Source organism: Podarcis vaucheri (assembly GCF_965113315.1).
Source record: "Podarcis vaucheri genome assembly, chromosome: 8".
NCBI classification, from domain to species: domain Eukaryota; kingdom Metazoa; phylum Chordata; class Lepidosauria; order Squamata; family Lacertidae; genus Podarcis; species Podarcis vaucheri.
Genome location: NC_138766.1, coordinates 4,051,376 through 4,077,834, shown reverse-complemented (window position 1 = coordinate 4,077,834; position 26,459 = coordinate 4,051,376). Strand labels below are relative to the sequence as shown.

At 40.7% G+C, this 26,459-nt stretch overlaps 1 protein-coding gene across 9 annotated transcripts in view; it reads right to left on the bottom strand.

The window, feature by feature from the left end:
- The window catches only part of RALGAPA2 (Ral GTPase activating protein catalytic subunit alpha 2), a 222,355-nt gene that overhangs the window by 73,358 nt on the left and 122,538 nt on the right, over positions 1–26,459 (bottom strand). For all 9 annotated transcript variants that reach the window (XR_014222286.1, XM_082234139.1, XM_082234143.1 and 6 more), the window contains 6 exons: positions 25,148–25,331; positions 20,190–20,961; positions 17,683–17,754; positions 14,367–14,490; positions 13,166–13,321; positions 6,552–6,710 (listed from right to left, as the gene is read on the bottom strand). Coding sequence is in view for 8 of the 9 variants with exons in the window: in XM_082234139.1 (XP_082090265.1) it covers positions 6,552–6,710; positions 13,166–13,321; positions 14,367–14,490; positions 17,683–17,754; positions 20,190–20,961; positions 25,148–25,331 (1,467 nt within the window). In the remaining variant the exon portion in view is untranslated. The remainder of the gene's footprint in view (positions 1–6,551; positions 6,711–13,165; positions 13,322–14,366; positions 14,491–17,682; positions 17,755–20,189; positions 20,962–25,147; positions 25,332–26,459) is intronic.

Genomic DNA, 26,459 nt, shown 5'->3' with positions numbered 1-26,459 from the left:
ACTAGCTTTTCAGTTGCCTTATAATTGAATAACTTTCTAAAGAAATGTTTGCAGCAACTGATATTATAGTTTGAAAACTTGTTTATTCTATTATATTTTATTCCAAGAAGACCCATTTATCCTAAATAGAACCTAATTAGGGCAGGCATGTACAGTGGTACTTCCGGTTACGAAAGACATTTCCACAAATTTTGAAAGCACGCCAAAAAGTGCAAGTAGATTAATAGGTACTGCTCTGGCGGGAAGGTAAACGGCGTTTCTGTGCGCTGCGCTGGTGTCAGTGTTCCATTGCGCCAGAAGTGGCTTAGTCATGCTGGCCACATGATCCGGGAAAAGTGTCAGCGGACAAACGCCAGCTCCCTCAGCCTGTAAAGCGAGTTGAGTGCCGCAACCCCAGAGTCGTTCGCGACTGGACTTAACTGCCAGGGGTCCCTTTACCCTTTACCTTATTAGCATTGTTAAGAAAACAAGGCAAAACCAAAATCCAAATCCAAAGGCTGGACTTCTAAAATACAACCATTACTGGAAATGGAGTCAGATAAGCTTAATAATTTCATGAAGAAGGGGCAGGGAGATCTGGGCTAGACATGGATCTAGAATAGACATGGATTTGGGAGAATACAGCCACTAGATCAATGCTGTCTGATTTAAAAAATAACTACTTTAAATACAGTATGGGTGGTATGCCATGTCACATTTACTGGCATGTTGGCATTGGACAACTGCTCATGTGGGCTTTTTGAGTCTGTCTTTTTTCTGAGGGTCCTGGAGAGGGTTTCCAAGAATGACTATTGTATTGACTAAGGAAGTAGTATGATTTTCGTTTTAATACTCGAGGAATGAAGGGGTATTTTGATGTTGTCTTAAAGGTATTGTAAGGTATTTGAATCAGAGCTGAAACTAGTCATTACTGGTGATAACAATAAATGATGCAAGGAAGGAGCTGTAGTCCAAGACAGGAAAAGAGGTGGTAAGGGAACATCTAGCTACTTTACACGAATTCAAATCTCCAGGATCTGATGAGCTGCACCTAAAGCTACTAAAGGAGCTTGCGGGTGTATCTCAGAGCCTCTGTCTATAATTTTTAAGAATTCTTGGAGGACAGGTGAGATCCTGGCAAACTGGAGAGTGGTCAAATGTTTTCACATCATCAAAAACGGGGGGGCGGGGGCGGGGGGAGAAGACCGAGGTAACTACTGACCGGTCAGCTTGATGTTGATACCTGGAAAGGTTCTAGAACAAATAATTAAGCAGTCGGTCTGTGAGCATTTAGAAAAGGATACTGTGATTACTGAGACCTAGCATGGGTTTCTCAAAAACAAGTCTTGACAGACAAATCTCACTTCTTTTTATTTCTTTTTATATATATACAGTGGTACCTCGGGTTAAATACGCTTCAGGTTACAGACGCTTCAGGTTACAGACTCCGCTAACCCAGAAATAGTACCTCAGGTTAAGAACTTTGCTTCAGGATGAGAACAGAAATCATGCTCCGGCAGCGTGGCAGCAGGAGGAGGTCCCATTAGCTAAAGTGGTGCTTCAGGTTAGGAACAGTTTCAGCTTAAGAACGGACCTCCGGAATGAATTAAGTACTTAACCCAAGGTACCACTGTAGTTACAAACTTGGTGGATCGGGAATGCTGTGGACGTATGTATCTTGATTTCAGTAAAGCTTCTGATTAAGTCCCCCATGATATTCTTGCAGGGAAGCTGGTAAAACTGGGCTGGATGAGATAACCGTTAGGTGGTTTTTCTAGCTGGTTGACTGACCGAACCCAAAGACTGCTCCTCACCATCCTGGAAAAAGGTGACAAGTGAGGTGCCACAGGTCCTGGGCCCATTGTTGTCCAACATCTTTATAAACGACTTGGATGAAGGAATTTAGGTGATGCTCATCAAATTTGCAGATGACACTAAACTGGGAGGAGTTGCTAATGCTGCAGAAGACAGATTGGAGAACTGGGCCAAAACTAACAACATGAACTTCAGTGGGGACAAATGTAAGGTTCTATACTTAGGCAGGAAGACCAAGCTGCACAAATATAAGATGAGGGACACCTGGCTTGCCAGTATTACATGTGAAAAGGATCATGGGATCTTAGTAGAATGCAAGACTAAGATAAGCTGACATTGTGGTGCAGCAGCCAAAGAAGCTAATGCCATTCTAGGCTGCATCAACATAAGTATAGTGTCCTGATCAAGGAAAGTCATAGCACCACACTTTTGTGCCTTGGACAGACCACGCTTGGAGTACTGTGACCAGTTCTGGGTGCCACAATTTAAGAAGGATATTGACAAGCTGCAACATGTGCAGAGGAAGGTGACCAAGATAATTAAGGGTCTGGAAACCAAGCCTAATGAGAAACAGTTGAGGGGGTTGAGTTTAGGCTGGATAAGAACAGAGAGGAGATATGAGCTGTCACATAAAAGATGGAGCAAGCTTGTTTTCGCCTGCTCTGAAGGCTAGGACCTGAATCAAATTATAAGGAACAAGAGTCTGACTAAACATCAGGAAGAACTTTCTGATGATAAGAGCTGTTCAAACGTGGTGGACTTTCATTCCTTGGAGTTTTTTTTTAGCAGAGGTTGGTTGGCCATCTGTCTTTAAGTGAGGTTTCTGCACTGCCGTGGGTTGGACTGGATGACCCTTGAAGTTCCTTCCAACTCTACAATTCTATGAATCTAGGCTATCCAACAAGCCTAGAGCAAGATGACTTGCATTTTAATTCTATGACCTGCTATAGTGCAGCAGCTGCACATAGGATTGAACTGGAAATTTATGAATATTTATAAGGGTGTTTTAGGATGTATGATAATTTCTAAATTGGTAAGTTTAGCCCTATCTAGTGTGTCCACCTAGAACTGCACAATGAGAAGAACCACTTCAATATTATTTTAAAACTGATTGCCATGTTTTTAGGTCATCCTGACATACATGGTACATGAAAATATATTTGGAAAGTTTTGGGGATGGAGCAGGATATAAATCTAAATAAAATGCACAGGAGTGTTCCTGAATGCCAGTCTCATAGGAAACTCATTTGGTCTCAGAAGAAGGACTGATTCCAATAGAGATTGTCTGTCTCATGTCTGTTTCAGATCTTAAAATCACTTAAGTAGTTTTGTGTACATTTTATGTGAATACATGATGAAACTAAGATTCCCCACATAGCAACTTCTACACTATTTTAATTATTGAGAATTTTTAAAAATACTATTATAACCCATTAGAAAACACAATCAAATTTAAACAAACCATGAGAGTGCAAAGACATATCTTCCATAGCAAGCAATATAGTTTAAAAAGCTGGTGAATGAGTAAATTATTGTACCAAATGGCTGAGAATTAATCTCTGATGACGAACTGCAATCTAACGAGGCATCTGTGTCCCAGGGAACTCTCAGTGTGTCCCTGGCGGTATGCACAGCATGTAGAGTCTGCACGGCATTCTTTGTCCGCTTTTGCGGGCAGCTTTTCGTCTCATTGTTTAGCATATCTTAATGCATCTGTGATGCGTGGAATGCATTCATACTGACAGACTTACTATTGTTTTCTCTCAGAAGCTTTGTTGAGCAAAAGACTGCATCGCAGTTCCCAATAATTATATTGGTTAATTAATCAAGACAAAAAAGTTTGCAAATCATTGCCTGGTTGCCAAGCAGGAGGATAAAAAATGAACACAATACACGCTGTAGCAATGTAACAGAAGTAACAGCTATTGGATGAGAGATTCTTATATAATGAAGCTATTAATACTAAAATGGTTAATGTTAACATTGCTCCAGGTGTCTTTCCTTAGATGCAAACAAAAAGGCTAACATTATGTATATAAAAGGCCAAATGTTACCATGGATCCTGAAACCTTACAGAGAAGCGACAGCTTTTTCATCTGATTAGGGAACACGATTTAAATACCAGGGACTGCAGCCAAACAGTCATTTCTCTCTACAAGCCTCTTTCATTCACTCTGGGGTCAGTAGTGGTGAACAGAAGGTCAGACACATTTGCCCTGGAAATACCTGGATTAGTTTTATTGCACTGTAATAGTTATATTTTAAAAGGCAAACTAACACGAATTTTACAGTTTGGCATTTTTCCTTCTGCAGCATGGCTTCTTTGAACACACACACACATGGCCTTTCTGTTATGGTAGTACATTTAGCATTCATTTTGCATTTGATATTCATATATTGAGCCTAGTATACTTTGTACAGAAAAAGGGTATATAAATTGAATAAAAAGTAGTAAAATGATACTGTTAAGTAAAACAATTAGTAAAAGAAAAAAAAGTTTAAAGTGCAATCCTATGCATGTCTACCCAAAAGTGTTCCCACTTAATTTACAGGGACTCAATGTTAGGTAACCATCTGTAGGATTGTAGTCCTAAACTGGTTTGCTTTAAGATTTCGCTGTCTAAAGGGGTGATCAATTGACCATTCCTACTTTATTTCAGATGTCTTTGCTTTACCACTCCAAGAAAGCTTAGAGTCATTGTTATTTTCGTTTTGTTGTCAGGTGACAACACTTTCATTTTTCTATATCCATCTGCTTCAATAATTGAATTTTATTTATTATGTTTTACTGTTTACAATTGTTATATTTTAGTGCTTTCATCCTATGAAAGTCTCTCTGGGAACCTGATGGATGAAAAACATTTTCTAAATCAATCACATTTTTCAATAGCAGTAACTGATGAATTGATCTGTGATTAAGTGTTATTTTATCCTTATGGGAAAAGGGACTTCACTGGGTGGTAGGACAGGCATTGATAAATTCAAGAAAATTGCATGTCACTAAGATGCAATGAGAGGTGCACCTACACTTCTTTCTGCTGCTGGCTTGGCTCTTATTATTCTGAGTGCATTTGACTTTTAGTCATCTATACATCATCTGCTTCTTCACCTGTATCAATTTTTCTTTTTCTATGGTGCTCCAGTGCCTCAGGGTAACAGCAAGACCCGTCCCAGGAAGCCTGACTAGCATTTGCCTGTCTGCCATAATCTTAAAGCATATTAGGCAGCTGCACATTTCCCCCTTATTGAACAGGGCCATAGGGCTACTTGGATAAATTCTGAAAACCTGTGTAAACTTTGCAAAAATTGTAACAGCTGAATAGGTTAAAATCAGGCTCATCTGGATGTTTTGCAGTATGTTTTGTGCTGTGGAAAATGATAGAAGGCACTGGAAAACAAGGCGAGCAACTATACAATGAGAGCTTCCTATCAAAAAATGGTTGTTTTTATTGGGTTTGAGATTGTAGCTGTTAAAACTTCATTCAGTATATATGCCCAATGGTTTCTAATGGAAGAAAAAGATGCATAACTGCATGCATGTCTAAAGCCCATTAATATATTCTAATCAAAGCTTTGGAAACAGCACCAGAAATAGGGCTTTTTGAGGAGTGGCACTTGGACATCTTTGCGTCTTTGAGCCCACTTTCTCCCTTTGTGGAGATGAAAGCACTACCAGAGCAGCATCCGTGAGAGGCACCTTAAGATGTGTGGCCCCTGGAAATGGATAGTGTTGTTGACCATGTGATTGGTTGCCTAGCTAGAGCCAACAATTTTATGGATAAAATCCTATCAAAGGATTCTGGGACTGGAACTGTGGAAGATTAGTTTGGCCCCTGTGGAAAAACCACCATGAGACCCTTCATGAGTATCCTGTTTCTGTCCTTGGCATCTGCATCTGTAGTCAGCCAGACAGCCCAGAGGTCTAGAAAACAATTCTACCTTAACAGCCTGTGTCGCACAGGTTGTTCTTCTCCATCATTAGAGAGTTCTCCTTCCTCTCTGTGGAAAACCTCAAATTCCTGAATAGGGATAGATCTGTCCATTTTTGGTTTCTCTCACTTTCAGTTCTCCACATTTCTGCATTCGTTTATGACTATTTATAGGGATGGGGGCAACTCTCCCAGCAGAGGAGTCCAAGTTGTGCTTTCTGCTGTTAGGAGAAGCAATCCTGAATGTTTCCTCCTCACATTTTCCAGTACAAATTCATGTCTTCCTCAAATTGAACTTTTTATGTCACTTTGTGGAAAGCTACTCAAGCAGTGCAAGTTAAGCATCTGTTAAGCATTTTATCATACTGGGTTGCATCCAGTAGTGTTTGTCTAACTCATGAAAGGCTTTCTGACCCAGTGAAGGCTTCCATCACCAGAAGGGAGAGACAAGTGCTTTTCACTAACTCCCTGCAGTCACCTGTGCCACCTCCCACTCTGTTCTGAAAGATCCCACCATCCTATGGAGAAGATTATGTATAGGTGTAAGAAGGGCTACAGGGGAGAGGGGGAATTGGTGAAAATCACCTTCCTTCCAATTTTGCTGATGGAAGCCTTGGATGGATTAAAAAAACCCTTCATTCAGCACAAGGGACACTGGATGATGTAACTCATTAAGTTCTTATAATATATACAAAGTGAGAATACACAGCATCAGATGCTCCCATTCAACTTAGAAAAAGCATTCAGGATTTGTTTCAACTGAGCTGTCTTTGAGCACTATTATAAACACTAGCCATGATACATAAAATAAAATAATCAAGAACATACCTCTGGTTTCTTTGTGATCTCTATGAAAAACATGTGATTCTTCATTGGATAAATAATAATTAAAGCATCTCCAAAATCTGTTGGTATAATACCCCTGCGATAATTTCTGGTGTGCTCAGACCACACAATATGAACCTCATCATTTCCCAAGTGACGAAGCTGAAACGGCAAATTGGCTTGCTATTAATCAGGGTGATGAACACAACTTGAGAAGTTGGACAAACGGAATAATGCGTCAATAAAGAAAATTGTACATTTTCTCCTTAAGGGAATCCATCTTATTCAAAATATTTATGGGACCCTGGCTAGAGAGATTGTCCTAGTTTGATGTACTTCTAAACTACGGCTTAGAGTTATGAGAATGTGCAGGAGCAAGTTCCACAGTCTCCTCTCCTCCTTCTGTGTGGCTGCAAGATCAAAGCTTTTGCCTCAGTTACATATTAACCACAATTTAGCATTATGAATAGTTAATCTTAACTGCTGTTTGTTTAAATAAGCCATGGTTTCAAGTTGTCTTGTTTTAACAAACCATAATTAAACTATTGATTAGCCATAGTTTTTTGGGCTTGGACAACAAGTGGTACTTAATGTAAAAGTGAACCTTGCTATGGCTCATTGTCATAAAACTAAACCGATTTTGAGTGAAATCCAGATCAGCTTGTAGGATTATCTTATATTAAAGGTAAAGGTAAAGGTACCCCTGCCCTTACGGGCCAGTCTTGACAGACTCTGGGGTTTGTGCGCCCATCTCACATCTAGAGGCCGGGGGCCAGCGCTGTACGGAGACACTTCCGGGTCACGTGGCCAGCGTGACAAAGCTGCATCTGGCGAGCCAGCGCAGCACACGGAACGCCGTTTACCTTCCCGCTGGTAAGCGGTACCTATTTATCTACTTGCACCCGGGGGTGCTTTCGAACTGCTAGGTTGGCAGGCGCTGGGACCGAGCAGCGGGAGCGCACCCCGCTGCGGGGATTCGAACCGCCGACCTTTCGATCGGCAAGCCCTAGGCGCTGAGGCTTTAACCCACAGCGCCACCCGCGTCCCAATCTTATATTAGTATGGTGCTATTCATAAAAGGCTGACTTTCAAGGTTGGAAGCATAGGTTTAAAACCAGAAACATTCACTTAGTGCACACACCTTGGGCTAATTCCAAAGCAGTTGGTTGGGAATAAAAGATAACATGATACTGAAGAAGCTAGTTCTTCACTTGCTTGCCATGGAAACTGGATATTTTCAGGGTCCTTATATATTGCAGAATAGCTGAAACCAGAATATTTTGATGAAAACTGAAAATTCTGAGGGTGGAATCTAATATAGTGTGAGTGGATGGCTAGTTGCAGAAGGAGGCTTCTTCTCTCTAATGTGCTCTGGAGGACTGTGGCGTCCACGGAACTGAGTTTGGAGGCACATGGGGCCTGGAAGAGGAAGTTGAGAAACTGAAAGTCCTGTTGTGCAATAAGATTTCCAGTGGGAAGACATGTTTTTCAGATGTACAAAGTTTAACTAGGAGGAAGAAAATTAAACCCAGCTTAGTTTCATTAGACCTTAAGTGTGGTTAACAGCATAAGATTTAGAGTAAAATGTATCTATCTGACATATTAAAATAAGTGTCAACTGTATTATAAATTAGTTGGGTGTAGTAGCTATGATTCTAGTTTGAATATGACTTAAACCCCTCATCAGCCAAGAAAAATACTAAGAATGTGTAGAAAAGCTGGTATCTGCTATATTCTAGTACCTCAAATTTGGATAGCTTAATTTGCACATTATGCAAATACCATGCAAATTATTAACTAATTATGCAGATCACATGGTAGTTTCAAGAATAAAATACTGCTCTAAACTCCAAGGACAAACTTGACTACGGCTTGCAGTTTCTTTGGAGAGAAACAAAGCACAAGGCTGGGTTCAGACTCAACTCAAGGCCAGACCATGGTTTACCTCCTGGCAGTGTGGGTACAGCAGCAGGGAAGGAGTGATGCCCCAGCACACACTAGCGTGTTAAACTAAACTATGGTTAAAAGGTGAACTATGGTTTTAAGTGATGTGTGAATGAGCTCAGGAGTCGCTCAGTGTCACTTTTACAAGTTTTATAGAATGCTCATAGGGAAGTATTAATTCTAAATTGCAGATAATATTAAAAGGAGAAATAATATATACCTACATTTTTAACTACATGCGTAAGCAGCCTTAGGTTTTTAATGTTTCAGGATTAGATAAAAGTGAGTGTTCACATGCCAAAGGTCGATCATTCTGATTGAATCTAATCTGAATTTTACTATTAATCATGTCCTGACTTAATTTCCTCAGCTACCATCTGTACATCACAATCTAACTGTAATTTACTGAAATTTTTTTCTTCTTCAAGTCTTATGAAAAAACTGCATGTTCAGAACCTAGTTGTGTGACATTCCACATATCCTACTTAATTAAATAGCATTAAAAGCACTCTGCTTCAGCTATCCTGCAACATGCCTCCCAGGCAACACACCAATGCTAACAGTGGTCATGGTATACACACCTAATAGTCTGACCTCCTTTTCCAACTAATTGCATTACAGAGCCAGCTGGCTCCAGAAAGGAGTTGTCTGTGTGATTGAAGAACTTCTGCTTGGGGTGGGCATGGCTGCTACTTTTACTGAGTAATGGCCAGTCCTGACATCCCCATTGTCTGCCTGACAGAGTGCCCATCCTAAAATCGAAGTTTTATTTGTAAATTAACCAAGAAACTTCCTGCCAGAACAGCACTGCCTGGAGACTGATAATGTGTGCCTTTCATTCCCTTTCACTCTTACTGTATTCACTGCCAATTTGTTTTCTGCTGCCAGCCAGCCTTAGGCTATAAAAAGCCTTGTAAGACATAAGTGCAATTATAGTCCTAGAGTCAAATGAATTGAACAAATCCAATAGCACAGCTCTGTCTCCACTTTGCAAACCCCTACAGCAGTGAGATTAGCTGCTAAAAATCTAATCTAGCTATAACTAATGAATTTCTTGAGTAAAGGAGCAAGAGTTCAGTAGGGGGTTGTACCCAGCTTTCTGAACTGAGAAGCTCTTTGCAGCTAATTGTATATAAAAAAGCAACATACAGCTTTGACAAGAAACTATTAGGATGTTGCTATTACTATTCATTTCCATTGTGGCTGCAGGATGTCTGGATGAAACAGTAATACTATTCATAATGATAAATCATTGGATTCCAAAAGGTATTGCTGAATATGTCTTATTTTCAAAAGAAAAAAATATTTCAGTAATGACAATCATTTTGCAGCTAATACCATGTATTATATATTTGTAAGCACAAAAATGTAATTTCTAAATATGTTACCCTGTACTAGCATATGTATTAGGATATGCTCCTAATTATTTCACTTTATGACAATATACATTCATTAGAATTCTCTACTTATTTTACAAAACACATGTGGGAACAACTACTTTTCATTAAAAATACAATCTCTAATAATTATTGCTATGACATCTGTCTTATTCTGTGGGTCACAAAATATGCCGCCTGCTGCAGAATGGTCACATTTAAAGGCAGCTTTTCTGGCCGGCAGGTGGTATGACCTTCTGTCATGCTATTGAGTTTGTCAGCTAAGCAAGTTGTTCAGAATTTTGCTTATTATGCTTGGAAACGGGCAAAGAAAAAAACAGGACACAAAACTGGTCAGAGTGCAAGTTATTACCTGAACAGCTCAAAAGACTCAGAGATATATTAAATATACCTTACTAAAAACCCAAAAGCAGTCTTAAAAGTGCCTGCTTCAGCTTCCAAACATCTGATTGAAAATAATCAGAATTAAATTACAGTCACCAGACTCCTGAAAATAAACTTTGACACAGTGTTTTGTGCTAGTTAACAGAGTGCAATCAACGTATGATTTAATTTTCTTATACCTGACCTTAGTAAATAACTGTTCTCAATTTGTTTTTTTAATTATCTTGTTATTGTATGCACACGTGCACCAGTGTTCACAATTTTTCATTGCTCCTTATCCAGATAGTAAGCACTGCTGAGTGTAATTTGTAATGACTATAATATGTAAATCAAAGTTAAAGTGTAAAATTAAACATTGTTTTAAAATAAGAAACTGCACAGAAGTCAGGAGAGGTTAATGCAGAGAAGAGCTTCTGTGTAAATGTAGTGTGTGGGTAGTTCTAATCAATGATCTTTGGGTGTTCATATGCATAAGAGTGTCCATCGGTCCCAACTCCCTGGGGCCCTGGAAGCCTGAGCACCCACAAAATTCCCCATGAAGGGGCCAGGCACCCACAAATTTCGGGCATGGCCCATGGTCGTGGTGCCAAGTTGGCACTCCTGAGTGTGTCCCTATTTTCATTTTTGAAATGATGGCGGGTTTGTGGTTTTTAGAAAATATACCGGCTAAAGGTGTGAAATGGAGAATGCTTCCTTGGTATTGTTTGATCACTTGTTTTGCAAGAGACAGAAGCAGCTGGAGTGGGGGAAGGGGAGATTTCACTCTCTGGTTTATTGTTTGTGGCATTTATACAGCCAGCCCAAAAGAGGATTAGAGTGGTTTGAAAGAGCAGACAAAGAAATACTATTAAAGAAAGCAAAGGTAAGTAGGAAAAGCCACAATACATGGAGTGCCTTTTATTAGGATTTGTGTCCCTCCTGTAAACAGCTCTGCAACAACAGATGGAAGAGACTTTCGTTTTCCAGTGCTGCCTTGGGGCACATGCCATTACTGCTTGGGAACATTACTTTTTCCCTCTTTTTCCTGTGAAAATCTGATGTTGCAGTTTCAGGAACAGGCAACGGAAGGTTTGTAGATAGTGCCAACTTCCAGACTGGCTGGGGTGGTGGTGGTGTCTCTTTCACTGTCAGCTACAAATGGAATTGCAACTGGGCTTCCACATGACAGGTTATATTGTACTTTCTGAGTATGCTCATCTTTCTATGTTCCATCTAACCAGCTGGTGTGACATAGCTGATGTGGGTGGGAAAGTCCAATTTAACGGAGTCGTCAACTAAAGCTCCATGCACATGATGAAAAACAATCTTTTCTGCCATTGCCACTAACCACATTCTTGAAAAGGCAATCTCTGGAAAGGGTTGTTGTTGTTGTTTTAGAAGGCATCATAGTGTTATGGTGCTATAACACACTTTAATTCAAGTTGCTTTTTTCTAATATTGTAAAAAATGTAGCTGGAAAAGCATTTTTACACTCACTGAAAAATCAGTTAAAAAATAAACAGGGTAATAAAAGGTCCTCTTACATTATAGTCTACTTTCTGACAGTGAGAGCTTTTCAACAGTGGAACAGTCTCCCTCGGCCGGAGGTGGATTCTCCTTCCTTGGAAGTTTTTAAGCAGACGTTGGATGACCACCTGTCCTGGATGCTTTGGTTGAGATTCCTGCATAGCAGGGGGTTGAACTAGATGACCCTAGGTGTACCTTCTAACTCTACAATTCTATGCTTCCATGAATGTGTGCTGAACTGTGATAGTTTCCCTTGTCCAATGTGTCCTGGCCACATCAAAGTCCCACTCCTTTAAGAGGATGCAAGAGTAGTGCTAAGGCAGCGTATGAAGGGAGTTGTAATACGACAACATCTAGAGAACACTTTGTTGGCTGCCCCTGCACTAACAGCATTTATACCTGTACAGAGATTGTGCCAGTCTTCTGTTCTCTGGGAGAAAAGGGAGCGTAAAGACCCTCACATCTATCAAGGAGCACTTTGGAACCTGCCATTACTGTGACTTTTGAGGTGGAAGAGCTTTTGTGAATGGAGGGGGAAGGATTTCATTTGATTCTTGCTTTTATGTACATCTTTTACATTGCTTGGAAAAGATTTGAAGCATCAGAAGGAACAAATTGCCCAAATTTCACAAGTGAGGGACAGAGGTAATTCGTTGTTGAACCAAGGAGAACAGCCTTACAGGTATCTCATTGAGTTTGTGCAACAGAGAGATTCTCAGATACTTTGACAGAAAGAACATATTGCACAGCTTGAGAAGGATTTTTGTCTTTTAAATAAAGAAAAGGTGACTTTGCTTCATATCAAAAATCAAATGGCAGCAGATTTAGAAAGACTTCTGTATCACCATGAGTACAGACCCAGGTCATCCATCGGGCTTGAGCTTCTACAGCCGCTGCCTGCCATGAACCACGATGACACGATTGGCAGCAACAGCAGCAGTTATGTTCTATGCTGTTGATAATACGTTATCCTCTTGTCAATTATACTGTTTTAAATGTGCATTTTATATTTGACTTCCTTTAGTAATGCTTTCATTTGAAATGTTTAAGATAATATTTTAGTTTCTTGTTAATTATGTTGGTTTGAATGTATACTTTATATTTGTTATATTATCTTTAGTAATGTTTTACTCTGGATTGTTTTATTTGATGTTTTAATGTTGCTGTAAACTGCTTTGAGATTTTTTCTTAAAGATATGAAGTGGTATAGAAATGAAATTAAGCAAGCAAGCACCTCCGAAGTATGCCATTTTACTTAAGTTCTGAACCAATTTCTGTGCAATTCAAGTTCTGCATAAAACATTTGAAAATTTCCCTGTCCACATGATCCACAGCAAATATATTTAAATGAGCACTATATTGTAGGACTTTTAGTTCTATGTTTACCTTTTTGGTCAGTGAGTCATCTGAATCAGAGGGCATTCGTGTAGAAACGTGGAAAATAACTTCTGCAGTAGATGTAGCATAATAGGGTGCCGTTTGGCCTGTGCTGCCATTGCGCTGAAGGCCCCCCATAAATCCACAGTGAGTTGAAAGATCAACCTTAATTAATCAAGTAAAAACAAAGAATTTACTCTCAATCTGCAATCCTAAGAAATCCCAATTAAACTAATGGGGCATCTCCATGAAAATAGGTTTAGAATTTACATTTAGTGACAATTCTAACACTGGAGATAGAGGTATTGTTTTTATAAACACTTAACTTCTCAAAAATACATTCTTAAAAAGAGTTTCTTAGTCTTTCACTGAACTGTTTGACAAAGATAGCCTCTGAAATTGAATCATTTTTGTGTTTTTCTTGTGTCTAAAAACCATACAATTGTATATTTCAGTGATCTCAACACATGAAGTTCACTTCTGAAGCTTACTTCAGCAACTATAATTTACATTTTAGTCCCTGCAGAGCAAGGGCCTGCATTTATGCTACTCTGTAAAGCACCATGAGCATTGATGCAGCTTAATAATAAGTAACATTTTCCCCGAAACAGAAATCATAAATGCATAGGGCCAACAGAATAGAATCTCTCCCACATCAGCTGCCTCCAGACCTCTTTATCACAGAAGCCACAGCTCAAAATATGTCATCAAACAAGCCACTTCCCATGTTCCAGGAAGAGAGCCAAGCTGATATGTGTCAGGACCTGGCATGGGAACCTTGGCCTCCACAATCTTTTTAAGCAGGGGCCAAGCCCCCCACCCAGTGTTGAGGGGGAAGAGTAGGCCCCTCCGGAAGATGTGTGCTCAACCACCTGCTTGCCCCACCCCGGCCGCAACAACCAGCCAAGGCCTCCCCCATGAGGCCCCACTGAGGCCTGCCACAGCCACACTTGTGGAAGCACACCTGCATGGAGCCCAACTTCCAGCACAAGGGCCACTGGGTTCTCACAATCTGGGGCCCAAGTCGGTGCCTCTGCTCCCTGGCATGTTTGTTTAGGCTCTACTTCAAGTCTGCCACTGGCCCTGCATTGCAAGAATAAGTGGGCGACTGCCAAACAGTTGAGAAGTTGCTCCATTGCTCCAAATATGGCAATTCATGGGCTGACACTGATTTTATCACTTCAAAATTAAATATTTGGCTAATAATTACCTCCCAGCCAAGACCAGCAACAAACTCTTCATATGCTTGGCTTCCTTTTGAATTGGACAATATCGAACATTTATCTTCCTGTCCTTCAGCAATGTAAAATACTGCAATCTTGTGAGTTTCCCGGCTGCAATTGGAAATAACAAAAAAACCAAAGCAAGCATAAATGAAACTATTAACATTGATTTTTGTAAATATGTGAATATTCTGAAAATGACATGTGATATGAAGTAGGGTCACGCTAAAATGTTTTGGAATGATTTTCAGGGGAGAGTGAACAGCACTGCACAGCAATGGTGGAGTTGGTAGCTTCCACTTTCCTACCTGAATGGCCTAGACACAGGGTTGGGGGAAAGCGGCACCAGCCATTTCTTTCCTGAAAAGCTTTTGAACAACACTACGTCCAGGGAATTCAGGGATAAAAGAGTGGCTGCTGATAAGAGCTCCGCTGCCAGAGGCAGAAACATCCCCTCACAAGATACTCATACCATGTGCCACCTACCATCCTCCCCACACCCAAATTTTACCCTCTTCACCTTGACGCTCCAAATTTTGAGCCATTTTTTAATTAAGAAAATCACTCTGAACATTCCGCTTGGCCCTGGTGTCTTGCAGTACTGTATTTTTATTTATTAAATTTTTATCTCATCTTTCTCAAAGGAGTCCAGGGTGACAAACACTGAAGTGATATAAAACATGGCAGTGAAATTAAAACACTTAAAAATAAATACTTAAATGCATCAGGCTTACAAAAGAGTAAAGTATGGATTTTCAGCTGCAACTACCAATGAAAATAGGAGTGAACTCCAGTGAAATAAACTGAGATAAAAGTATAATGGTGGCCGGCTGACCATTCCCAACTTTCACATACAGTGATTTGCACAAATCACTCTAAAGCGAAAACTCTCTCTCTTTGTTTGCATCTGCATGTAATACTAATCCATAATTTAGTGACACATGCAGGCGTAGGAAGGAACCACACTGCACATCCTCCTTCCCTCTATTCTGCTCATGTGCCCCAATCTCTGCTGTCTTAAATCTTGGCTTGTCATGTTGATAGGACCAGGGATTGTGACTTCTCTCTAGCTGCAGTCAATTTCTAAAACAGCCAATAAACCTGGCTTGTTTAAACTCTCAAGTTAGGTCCAGACTCTCAAGTCCCTGGTCCAGACAACACAACATGCCAAGAAGGATGGAAATGGAAATGCTGCCAAAATCCACCTCAAGGCTAAATAATAGGAAGAGTGGGCAATTTGGAGCACATGTGGCAAAGGTTTGCTGCAACTCGTTCCCCATCAGGTACATCTTACTAAACCTTGGTTTTGTGTGGTGTGGTGTGCAAATGCCGCCTGCGTGCACCATATTTTAAGATCATTTAAAGAATACAGTGTATGGTATTTAACTAAATTTTACCCAGGGTAGACTCACTGAAATTAATTAACACATATAAGCTAGGCACATTAATTTTAATTAGTCCACTCTGAGTAAATCTTAACTGAGTATTATAAAATAAAATAGTAAATCAATGATATTCATAAAAGCAGAAAAAATATAGTTCATTCTTAGAAACTGCCAGAGAGCCACAATCTGGCCTCCTTACTCACAATAGTGATGCAGTTCCTATCTGCAGTTGGGCCCAGGACCAAACTTTCTGAATAAGAGATGTAGCAGACAGTAATGCAAAGGAAGTCAGCCAAAGGTCTACAAGAAGGGTTCTGGCTAAGATAGGCTCCACAAGGAGTCAATAGCACCCACATTGTAGGCAAATGCAATGTAATGGTTAAGAAGCTACATAAGATGGCTTACCAAGAATTGGATAGTCAACTTAGCAAAGATGCAGCTATTGGCATATGCTGCAACATGCTACAATTTTTGAGTGCATATACTGAAGGAGGTGCCTAAAGAACAGTGTGCTACTTACATTTGAGGTCTTCAATTGTAATGGAATTGTTTTCCCATTTCTGCCCTCTATTTAAATCTGGCTTTCATATTATGTATGTAGTGAATCTTTATTGTGGAATAATATGCTACTACAGTGGTGCCCCGCAAGACGAATGCCTCGCAAGACGAAAAACTCGCTAGACGAAAGGGTTTTTCGGTTTTGCGTTGCTTTGCTAGACGAATTTCCCTATGGGCTTGCTTCGCAAGACGAAAACGTCTTGCACTTTTTTCTTAAAGCAGCTTGAAGAGGCGCAGTTGCGACGGACCGTGCTTCACAAGACGAAAAACATCGCAAGACGAAAAGACTTGCGGAACGAATTAATTTCGTCTTGCGAGGCACCACTGGAATTATTGCCAAGACTCCTTTTGTTCCTTTATTTTAGAAAACATCTACCTCACCAAATTCATATTTGGTACTGCTTAATTATCGATTAGATCTTTGCACCCTAAATTGACCAAAATAGGATTTTTGAGTGAGTGCAAATGGGAGCCACCAGTCCTGGTTACTTATTGTGCCCTCTCTTCAAATGACAGAAAGAGTAGAACATAGGAACTTACTAAGCCACCTTATACCACTGCAGACCATTGGTTTATGCAGCTCAGAATTGTCTACACTGACAGACAGAAACTCTACAGGATTTCAGGTAGGGAATCTTTTTCCAGTCCTACCTGGAGTTGCTGGGGATTCAACCTGGGACCTCATTTAGGAAAACAGATGCCCTACCAGTGAGCTTTAGTGTTCCGTGTAGAGTGAAAACGCACACATATACACTGTGCTTTTCCAAGAGATTTATGTCAAAATCAGATTCAAGAGAATTAATCTGAGCCTTGAAAAAGAGCTGAAAGACTTCCTCCTTCAACTCTATGTACTTTTCAAGACAGAACCCCCCCCCATCTCATGATGAAGGGAGCAGGGGATTTTAGAGGCTTCATGGACACCAGGGAAAGGATTCACAGGTACCAGGTTGCTGCTTATGAATTTTAGAGGCTTCATGGGCATCATGCTGTTGACCCTGGGCCAAAATACTGCTTGGAGAGCTCTAGTTTACGCTTAGTTTATGCCCCAAATTCTACATCTTAAGCTTTTCTTCATACTTTTTCAACAAACTGAGTCAAAGTTAAAATTTAGACCCTCCACAAATTTAGTACTTGAAGCCAATCCAAAATTGTATAAGGATCAAATGTGTTCTAATATGGAATTTCTTCAAAAATACCCACTTACAATTCCTATTTAAATTGGACCAGCTACAACAACATATAATATTTAAATAAAAATAAACCTAACACATTTCAGTTTTCCATAAACATAAAATAATAAACTGGACCTCATTCTGTAAATGTATCCATTAGTAGTTGCCTAGCTAAAAACTTAACTCACCATTGCCTCGAGTCCAAGTTTTTCAGCTCTCTCAACAATTTAGAATTTTTCTTCAGTAGATGAAAGCTTTTTCTGCGGATATATGGAACATGTTATGGTGGGAAAGCTCCACGATACATAAACATTTTAATTTCCAGAAATCTCTCGAGTAACCAACAGGGAAAATTATAACAGCATTTACATTATATCATTTTGAAAATATCAATATATTTATTACAATAAAAAGCCTGAAGTTTGAATTGTTGTTTCCTCCACCTGCCAGTAATCCATCATTCCAAATCCATTTCCCAATCCACTACTATCTCCTCGGAATCACTCAGAATTCCACACCCAGATGACTTGGGTGAAACAGAGTGCGGCTGCGCCATGAAAGTATGAGGAGCGCTTGATTGGCCAGTATGTTCTCAATCCCTCTACTATTTGTATGCAACTATAAATATGTAAATATGTCATATTTCCCTATTCAAAGTAGAATATAACCCCATCCCACAAAATTCCAACTGAAAATAGTTGAAACCAGATCTTTCCAAATTATTCCCTACCCCCCTTACTTTCCTTTGCAAAGGCATGGGGAAATAGTTTTCTGACTGGGGAACGGCGGGGAGATCTCTTGAGTCAAATGGCATTTGAGAAACACAGAACAATACAGTGGTGGCTCGGGTTAAGTACTTAATTCGTTCCGGAGGTCCGTTCTTAACCTGAAACTGTTCTTAACCTGAAGTACCACTTTAGCTAATGGGGCCTCCCGCTGCTGCTGCGCCACCGCCACGTGATTTCTGTTCTCATCCTGAAGCAAAATTCTTAACCCGAGGTACTATTTCTGGGTTAGCGGAATCTGTAACCTGAAGCGTATGTAACCCAAAGAGTATGTAACCTGAGGTACCACTGTACTAACAAAGAGTCTTGTGGTGCATTAAAAACAAACAATGGTATAATGGCATATGCTTTTATTAACTAGAGACCCTAGTCCAGTGATTCACAAACTTTTCTTCTCAAAGACCACTTGAATATTGCCAAGTCTTGACAGACTGACTTGTGTTGTGCTAGCTGCTGTATGATTTTTTATTGCTTTTTTATTTTTTATATATTGTATTTTATTGATAAATTTTATTCTATCAATTTTCAGTTCATTTATTTGGATAAATTTAACTTCCTAGTTCTAGCTTCCAATTATGCTACTAATTCTCTCTACTCCTTTCAAGCTTAATAATGCATGAAGAAAAACATGAAAGGATGGGGAAATTTGTTCTTTTTTTGGCGATGTATTTCCATCACCTGAAGCAAATATTTTATCAAGGCTAATTCTAGCCTCCCATCAGGTAAAAGACACAAAAGAATGGCAATAGCTTATTAGTGAGTTTATCTGGCACGATAAAAAGTCAGCTTTTTAAGCTGTTTCTATTTTATTTGTAAGCCGCCTTGAATCCTCGTAAGGGAAAAGGCGAGATATAAATAAATCATGTTGGCATCCAACTGTCTTGAGAGACAATGGCGTGTGCCTCCAGGGATGAAGTCAAACTGCTGCATTAGCAGCACTGAGGTGACCTCCCTGGAGTGCAAACCTGGGCAGTGTTTATTATAAAGTAACAACAACAGTTGAGTGCAACTACTATGTACAGAAAAGGGGCTTTGCATTTGTGTTTCAGTTGTCCCATCTCTTGACTCTTTTTTACTGTTTCCTCTTTCTGGCTGCTAATCCTGTCAACTCCTTACAAGTGGGCTCCTCTTTCTTCCTCTTGCTCTGTCTTTCACACTTGATAGATAGAACAGCCACTGCTCCCTCCGTTCACAGTGGCTGTTCCTGCTATGTAATAATAATAATAATTTATTACGGCCATAGGCCCATACAGATAAAAACAAGACATAAATAACAGCTTGTGCACGTGGGAAAAAACAGCCGCTAAAACACTACTATAACAATAAAATACTATAAGATGGAATGGCATACTACGCCTTAATTAGCTTGTGGTGCTCCTTGGCAACGCTTTTGGGTAAGGACAGCGACCAGGAACCTAGCCACTTTCAGGGTCGTGTGGGTATCCTTATCCTGCAAGATTTGGGGAAGGTGGAATTTTGGTGGGGTACCCTCTAGTTTCTGTATGATTGATCCCAACAAATTTGCCCGTGGCACCTTGAATAAGGGGCAAGTGAACATAATGTGCTGAAGCGACATTCCCGCTATTCTTTACAGACATGCTGCAAACCACCTGCATATATCCTGTGGACCACTGGCAGTGTGTGGACCACAGTGTGGGACCCCCGCTGTAGTAGTAGTACTTTTTTTTTATTATTATTATTAGTAGTAGTTTCCAAGTCACCTTCAAAGAGTTAAAAGAAACTCTGCAAATCTAGCTTCTGGCCAGTCTGGGAGCCCAGAAGCACCCTCTCTTTCAAAGGATTTTCTGCTTTCCACTGGGTAGAGGTGCTTTTCTGAAAATGGGGACTTCCATTTGGATGGAAAGATAGTATTATTTCTAATAATAACAGTAATCTAAAACCCTACTTACCTTTTGTCCCAAGAATTCATTCCCAAGTCATTTAGCAAGAGCCTACATAAATGAAATGGCGCTTGGAGCTGTGCAGGTCTTGGTGCCTTTTGACTTTCAACTTTCATACTGAGATTGAAACTGCATCCATGTGCATACTCATTTTCTATGCAACTCTGCTGCATTATTGCTTCTAGTATATTTTTCTCTTGGTCATGGTTCATGACATATGGCGATGGCGATGGCTCATTCAATTTTAGTTGCGGGTGTAAAAGGCACTCAGGACTACTATTGCCAATCCTCTCTAGCAATTTATCAAGAGCATCTTCTCCTTCATATATTTGAATGAAGTCCATTGGAGGCTCAAAGTTCTGCTTATAATTGTCCAAAACTGCAGTGGATATTCTTTTATTTTGATTTGGTAGACTACCAGCTAATGGTCCATGCATCAGCCTTCCATCCCATGAATACTTCCCTGAGATATCTCTAACAATTACTCTTACTTCTGAGAATGCTGCTTCTGGTTCATTGTCTATCTCCTTTTCAGAAGGAATTTGAAGATAGGATATAAGAGTACTGTCATTAAATACAAACAGTTGTAAATTTGGGCTTCTGAAAACTTCAGAAGACAGTTCTGAAGAGTCCACGTATGAGTTGTTGTGATTCTCACTAATAAGGCTGTGAAGAACAGCAGGTCCTCCATTCAGGGGATAATGGCCCAAATTGTTTACTAGATGTGCCATTATCATTCGTGCAGTCAAAGGTATTAATTCCAAACTCCTCCTCCTCCTCTCTGAAAGTAATAAAAAATAAATAAGCAAAATAAGCCAACTAAAATATGCACAAAGATCAAGGTAAATCATGTTTATATATGGCTCTGAAATTTGGGGGATGATGCATACTCTGATTTGGAGTCAATCAGCACAAATTTTAGGATACCAGAAAGATCTAAAAGCACATCATCTGCAGTCTGGAAAGTAGAGAAAGACCTATTCCTAATATATTTAAGGATAGTGATTAGGTTATTTACTCACTGGTTGAATATTAAGCCAGTGATGCAAATGAAGACTCAGGAATGAATAAATTGATAAACAGTAATTTATTATCATTGTTGTTGTTGTTGTTTGTTGTTGTTTAGTCGTGTCCGACTCTTCGTGACCCCATGGACCAGAGCACGCCAGGCACTCCTGTCTTCCACTGCCTCCCGCAGTTTGGTCAAACTTAGGCTGGTAGCTTCGAGAACACTGTCCAACCATCTCATCCTCTGTTGTCCCCTTCTCCTTGGGCCCTCCATCTTTCCCAACATCAGGGTCTTTTCCAGGGAGTCTTCTCTTCTCATGAGGTGGCCAAAGTATTGGAGCCACAGCTTCAGGATCTGTCCTTCCAGTGAGCACTCAGGGCTGATTTCCTTAAGAATGTATAGGTTTAATCTTCTTGCAGTTCATGGGACTCTCAAGAGTCTCCTCCAGCACCATAATTCAAAAGCATCCATTCTTCGGCGATCAGCCTTCTTTATGGTCCAGCTCTCACTTCCATACATCACTGCTAGGAAAACCATAGCTTTAACTATACGGACCTTTGTTGGCAAGGTGATGTCTCTACTTTTTAAGATGGTGTTTAGGTTTGTCATTGCTTTCCTCCCAAGAAGCAGGCGTCTTTTAATTTTGTGACTGCTGTCCCCATCTGCAGTGATCATGGAGCCCAAGAAAGTAAAATCTCTCACTGCCTCCATTTCTTCCCCTTCTATTTGCCAGGAGGTGATGGGCCCAGTGGCCATGATCTTCGTTTTTTGGATGTTGAGCTTCAGACCATATTTTGCGCTCTCCTCCTTCACCCTCAATAAAAGGTTCTTTGATTCCTCCTCACTTTCTGCCATCAAGGTTGTGTCATCTGCATATCTGAGGTTGCTGATATTTCTTCCGGCAATCTTAATTCCAGCTTGGGATTCATCCAGCCCAGCCTTCCGCATGATAAATTCTGCATATAATTTAAATAAGCAAGGAGACAATATACAGCCTTGTTGTACTCCTTTCCCAATTTTGAACCAATCAGTTGTTCCATATCCAGTTCTAACTGTAGCTTCTTGTCCCACATAGAGATTTCTCAGGAGACAGATGAGGTGATCAGGCACTCCCATTTCTTTAAGAACTTGCCATAGTTTGCTGTGGTTGACACAGTCAAAGGCTTTTGCATAGTCAATGAAGCAGAAGTAGATGTCTTTCTGGAACTCTCTAGCTTTCTCTGTAATCCAGTGCATGTTTGCAATTTGGTCTCTGGTTCCTCTGCCCCTTCGAAATCCAGCTTGCACTACTGGGAGTTCTCGGTCCACATACTGCTCAAGCCTGCCTTGTAGAATTTTAAGCATAACCTTGCTAGCGTGTGAAATGAGTGCAATTGTGCGGTAGTTGGAACATTCTTTGGTACTGCCCTTCTTTGGAATTGGGATGTAGACTGATCTTCTCCAATCTTCTGATTGGAGCCACACTGAGAGCCAGTGTGGTGTAGTGGTTAAGAGCGGTAGTCACGTAATCTGGGAAACCGGGTTCGAGTCTCCGCTCCTCCACCTGCAGCTGCTGGGTGACCTTGGGCCAGTCACACTTCTGTGAAGTCTCTCAGCCCCACTCACCTCACAGAGTGTTTGTTGTGGGGGAGGAAGGGAAAGGAGAATGTTAGCCGCTTTGAGACTCCTGAAGGGGAGTGAAAGGCGGGATATCAAATCCAAACGCTTCTTCTTCTTCTTCTTCTTCTTCTTCTTCTTCTGGCCACTGCTGAGTTTTCCGCACTTGCTGGCATATTGACTGTAGGACCTTAACAGCATCATCTTTTAAAATTTTAAATAGTTCAGCTGGAATATCTTCACTTCCACTGGCCTTGTTATTAGCAGTGCTTTATAAGGCCCATTTGACTTCACTCTCCAGGATGTCTGGCTCAAGGTCAGCAACCGCACTACCAGGGGTGTACAAGACATCCTGGGGTGTACAAGACTTTCTGATATAATTCTGGTATAATTCCTCTGTGTATTCTTGCCACCTCTTCTTGATGTCTTCTGCTTCTGTTAGGTCCTTTCCACTTTTGTCCTTTATTATGGTAATCTTTGTACGAAATGTTCCTTTCATATCTCCAGTTTTCTTGAACAGATCTCTGGTTTTTCCCATTCTGTTGTTTTCCTCTATTTCTTTGCATTGCTTGTTTAAGCAGGCCTTCTTGTCTCTCCTTACTATTTTTTGGAAATCTGCATTCAATTTCCTGTATCTTTCACTATCTCCCTCGCATTTTGCTTGCCTTCTCTCCCCCGCTATTTATAAGGCCTCGTTGGACAGCCATTTTGCTTTCTTGCATTTCTTTTTCATTGGGATGGTTTTAGTTGCTGCCTCCTGTATAATGTTGCGAGCCTCCACCCATAGTTCTTCAGGCACTCTGTCCACCAAATCTAAATCCTTAAACCTGTTCCTCACTTCCACTGTGTATTCATAAGGGATTTGATTTAGATTATATCTTACCGGCCCAATGGTTTTTCCTACTTTCTTCAGTTTAAGCTTGAATTTTGCTATAAGGAGCTGATGATCTGAGCCACAGTCAGCTCCAGGTCTTGTTTTTGCTGACTGTATAGAGCTTCTCCATCTTTGGCTGCAGAGAATATAATCAATCTGATTTCGATGCTGCCCATCTGGTGATGTCCATGTGTAGAGTCGTCTCTTGTGTTATTGGAAAAGAGTGTTTGTGATGACCAGCTTGTTCTCTTGGCAGAACTCTATTAGCCTTTGCCCTGCTTCGTTTTGAACTCCAAGGCCAAATTTGCCAGTTGTTCCTTTTATCTCTTGATTCCCTACTTTAGCATTCCAATCCCCTATAATGAGAAGAACATCCTTCTTTGGCATCATTTCTAGAAGGTGTTGTAAGTCTTCATAGAATTGCTCGATTTCAGTTTCTTCAGCACCAGTAGTTGGTGCATAAACTTGGATTACTGTGATGTTAAAAGGTCTGCCTTGGATTCGTATCGAGATAATTCTATCATTTTTTGAGATTGCATTCCAGTACAGCTTTTGCCACTCTTTTGTTGACTATGAGGACCACTCCATTCCTTTTATGGGATTCTTGCCCACAGTAGTAGATGGTCATCCGAACTGAATTCGCCCATTCCCGTCCATTTTAGTTCACTGATGCCCAGTGATGTCAATATTTATTCTTGCCATCTCATTTTTGACCACATCCAACTTACCAAGGTTCATGGTTCTTACATTCCAGGTTCCTATGCAATATTTTTCTTTACAGCATTGGACTTTCCTTTCGCTTCCAGGCATATCCAAAACTGAGCATCCTTTCGGCTTTGGCCCAGCCGCTTCATCAGCTCTGAATCTACTTGTACTTGTCCTCCATTCTTCCTCAGTAGCATGTTGAACGCCTTCCGACCTGAGGGGCTCATCTTCCAGCGTCATAACTTTTATATGCCTGTTGTCTTTGTCCTTGGAGTTTTCTTAGCAGGGATACTGGAGTGGCTTGCCGGTTCCTGCTCCAGGTAACTTCCCTGGTATCTCCAAATAAGCATTCCTCTCCAGAACGCCTGGAGTGTGGGGTAAAGTGCTGTAGTGATAGAGGCAATCAGGTGGAGATACCATGCACAAGTGAGGTCTCCTGCTCATCCAAGCTACCTCCATCTAGCTATGGACCTTCTGATATCTTAATAGCATAGGCTAAACCTAAATAGTAAATGTGTTATAGCTAGATAAAAGTTCTTGCAAAACACCCACTTTTCTCATAGACAGCTCTCTAGAACTGTCTCTTAATGTATTAAAGCTAAAATGTCTTGCTGTTCTTCAAAGTAGATCCTGGATTCAAGATGGTGACGACAATGGCAGCATTAATGGCAGTTTTATGGTTTTAGCGCCATTGTTTTAAATGTTTTTAAACGTTTTACAGCTTAGGCTTATTGCTGCACCATTCTCCCCACCTTATTCAATTTACTTCAAAGTATTTATTACCTTCAGCAACAGTGAGTAAGTTGCTCAGATCCGCAGAAGACTGAAACTGCATGGGTTCAGAATTCCTAACATTTCCAAGTGGCAAAAATGGATCATAGATCTCACTGGAGAGGTCTGCAAGGCTTAAAAGGTAATGGCTTTGCTGTGTATATGTGTTTGAGCCATGAACACAACTATGCAGGACCTGGAAAAAGCAAAAGGAAAATGAGAAATAGATTGTAACAGAAAATACTACACTATACTGTTCTTCAGTAGGTTGCACGTTGGCCATATCCAAAACTCCTCCAATGGCACCACAAACATTAAAAAAATAAACGTGACAAATAAATACTTGTTCTTGGGAGCTTCAGCTAGAAGTTGAAGTGAAGCAGACAGGGTCTCTTGGCCCGACAAAGGCATGTCAGGCTCCTAACACTGACATTGAGCCAGGTCAAATGCAAGACATCATGATGCCTGCTAATCACAGGGGCCAAGACTGTACACTTCCATTCTCTTTGTGCCTGAAGCAGGCTCTAAAGCTATCTGAGAATAGTCTCAGATAGTTCACTTGATTCCTGGTTCAAATGAAATGACAATTGCATTAGGGATGGCATGCCCAACATTTTGTCCTGAATAATGTCATCACAGCAGGATGCCACTTTTTCAGGATCTAGGTCTATTCTGCTTCCGCCATGTCTGAACCAAGCAATAGTGGAAAACCTCTAGGCATCAGAGGTTGGTCACCAAGCTATCCATGCCCATCTTTTCTGTGTCAGATGTCATATATGAATGGCATCAGCCATGGTGAAGTTCAAGCCAAAGCTGCTGCGGAAGACTGCACTCTCAATTCTTCTTTTCCAACCACAAACTGAACTGAATCTGGGGCTCCAAAGAAATAATTGGGAACACTGCTCACAATTCTTTTTTCGCAGCTGCAGACTGAAGTTACAACCACCCAACACCATATTATTTATTTACTTTATATATTTAAAAGCATTTCAATATCACTTTATACAGGGGTTGGGAAACTATGGCCCCTGGGCCGGATCAGGCCCACCTGGGTCCTAAATCCGGCCCATGTCGCAAAGTTGGAACCTGCTGCGAAGCAGAGACTCCTGGTGATGGCAATGGAAGGAAGAGGCCAAGTGGCGGCAGCTCTGCCACTCAAACGCCGCACCTGGTTTACCTTAGCGGAGGTTTGATTGGCAGAGACATCCCCACGACATGCTGAGGCAAAGCAGGCACGGTGTTTGATTGATAGAGCCGCTGCTGCTTGACCTCTTCTGCCTGCTGCCGCTCAGCCTCTTCCTCCCGTCGCTGCCCTGGTGCTCCT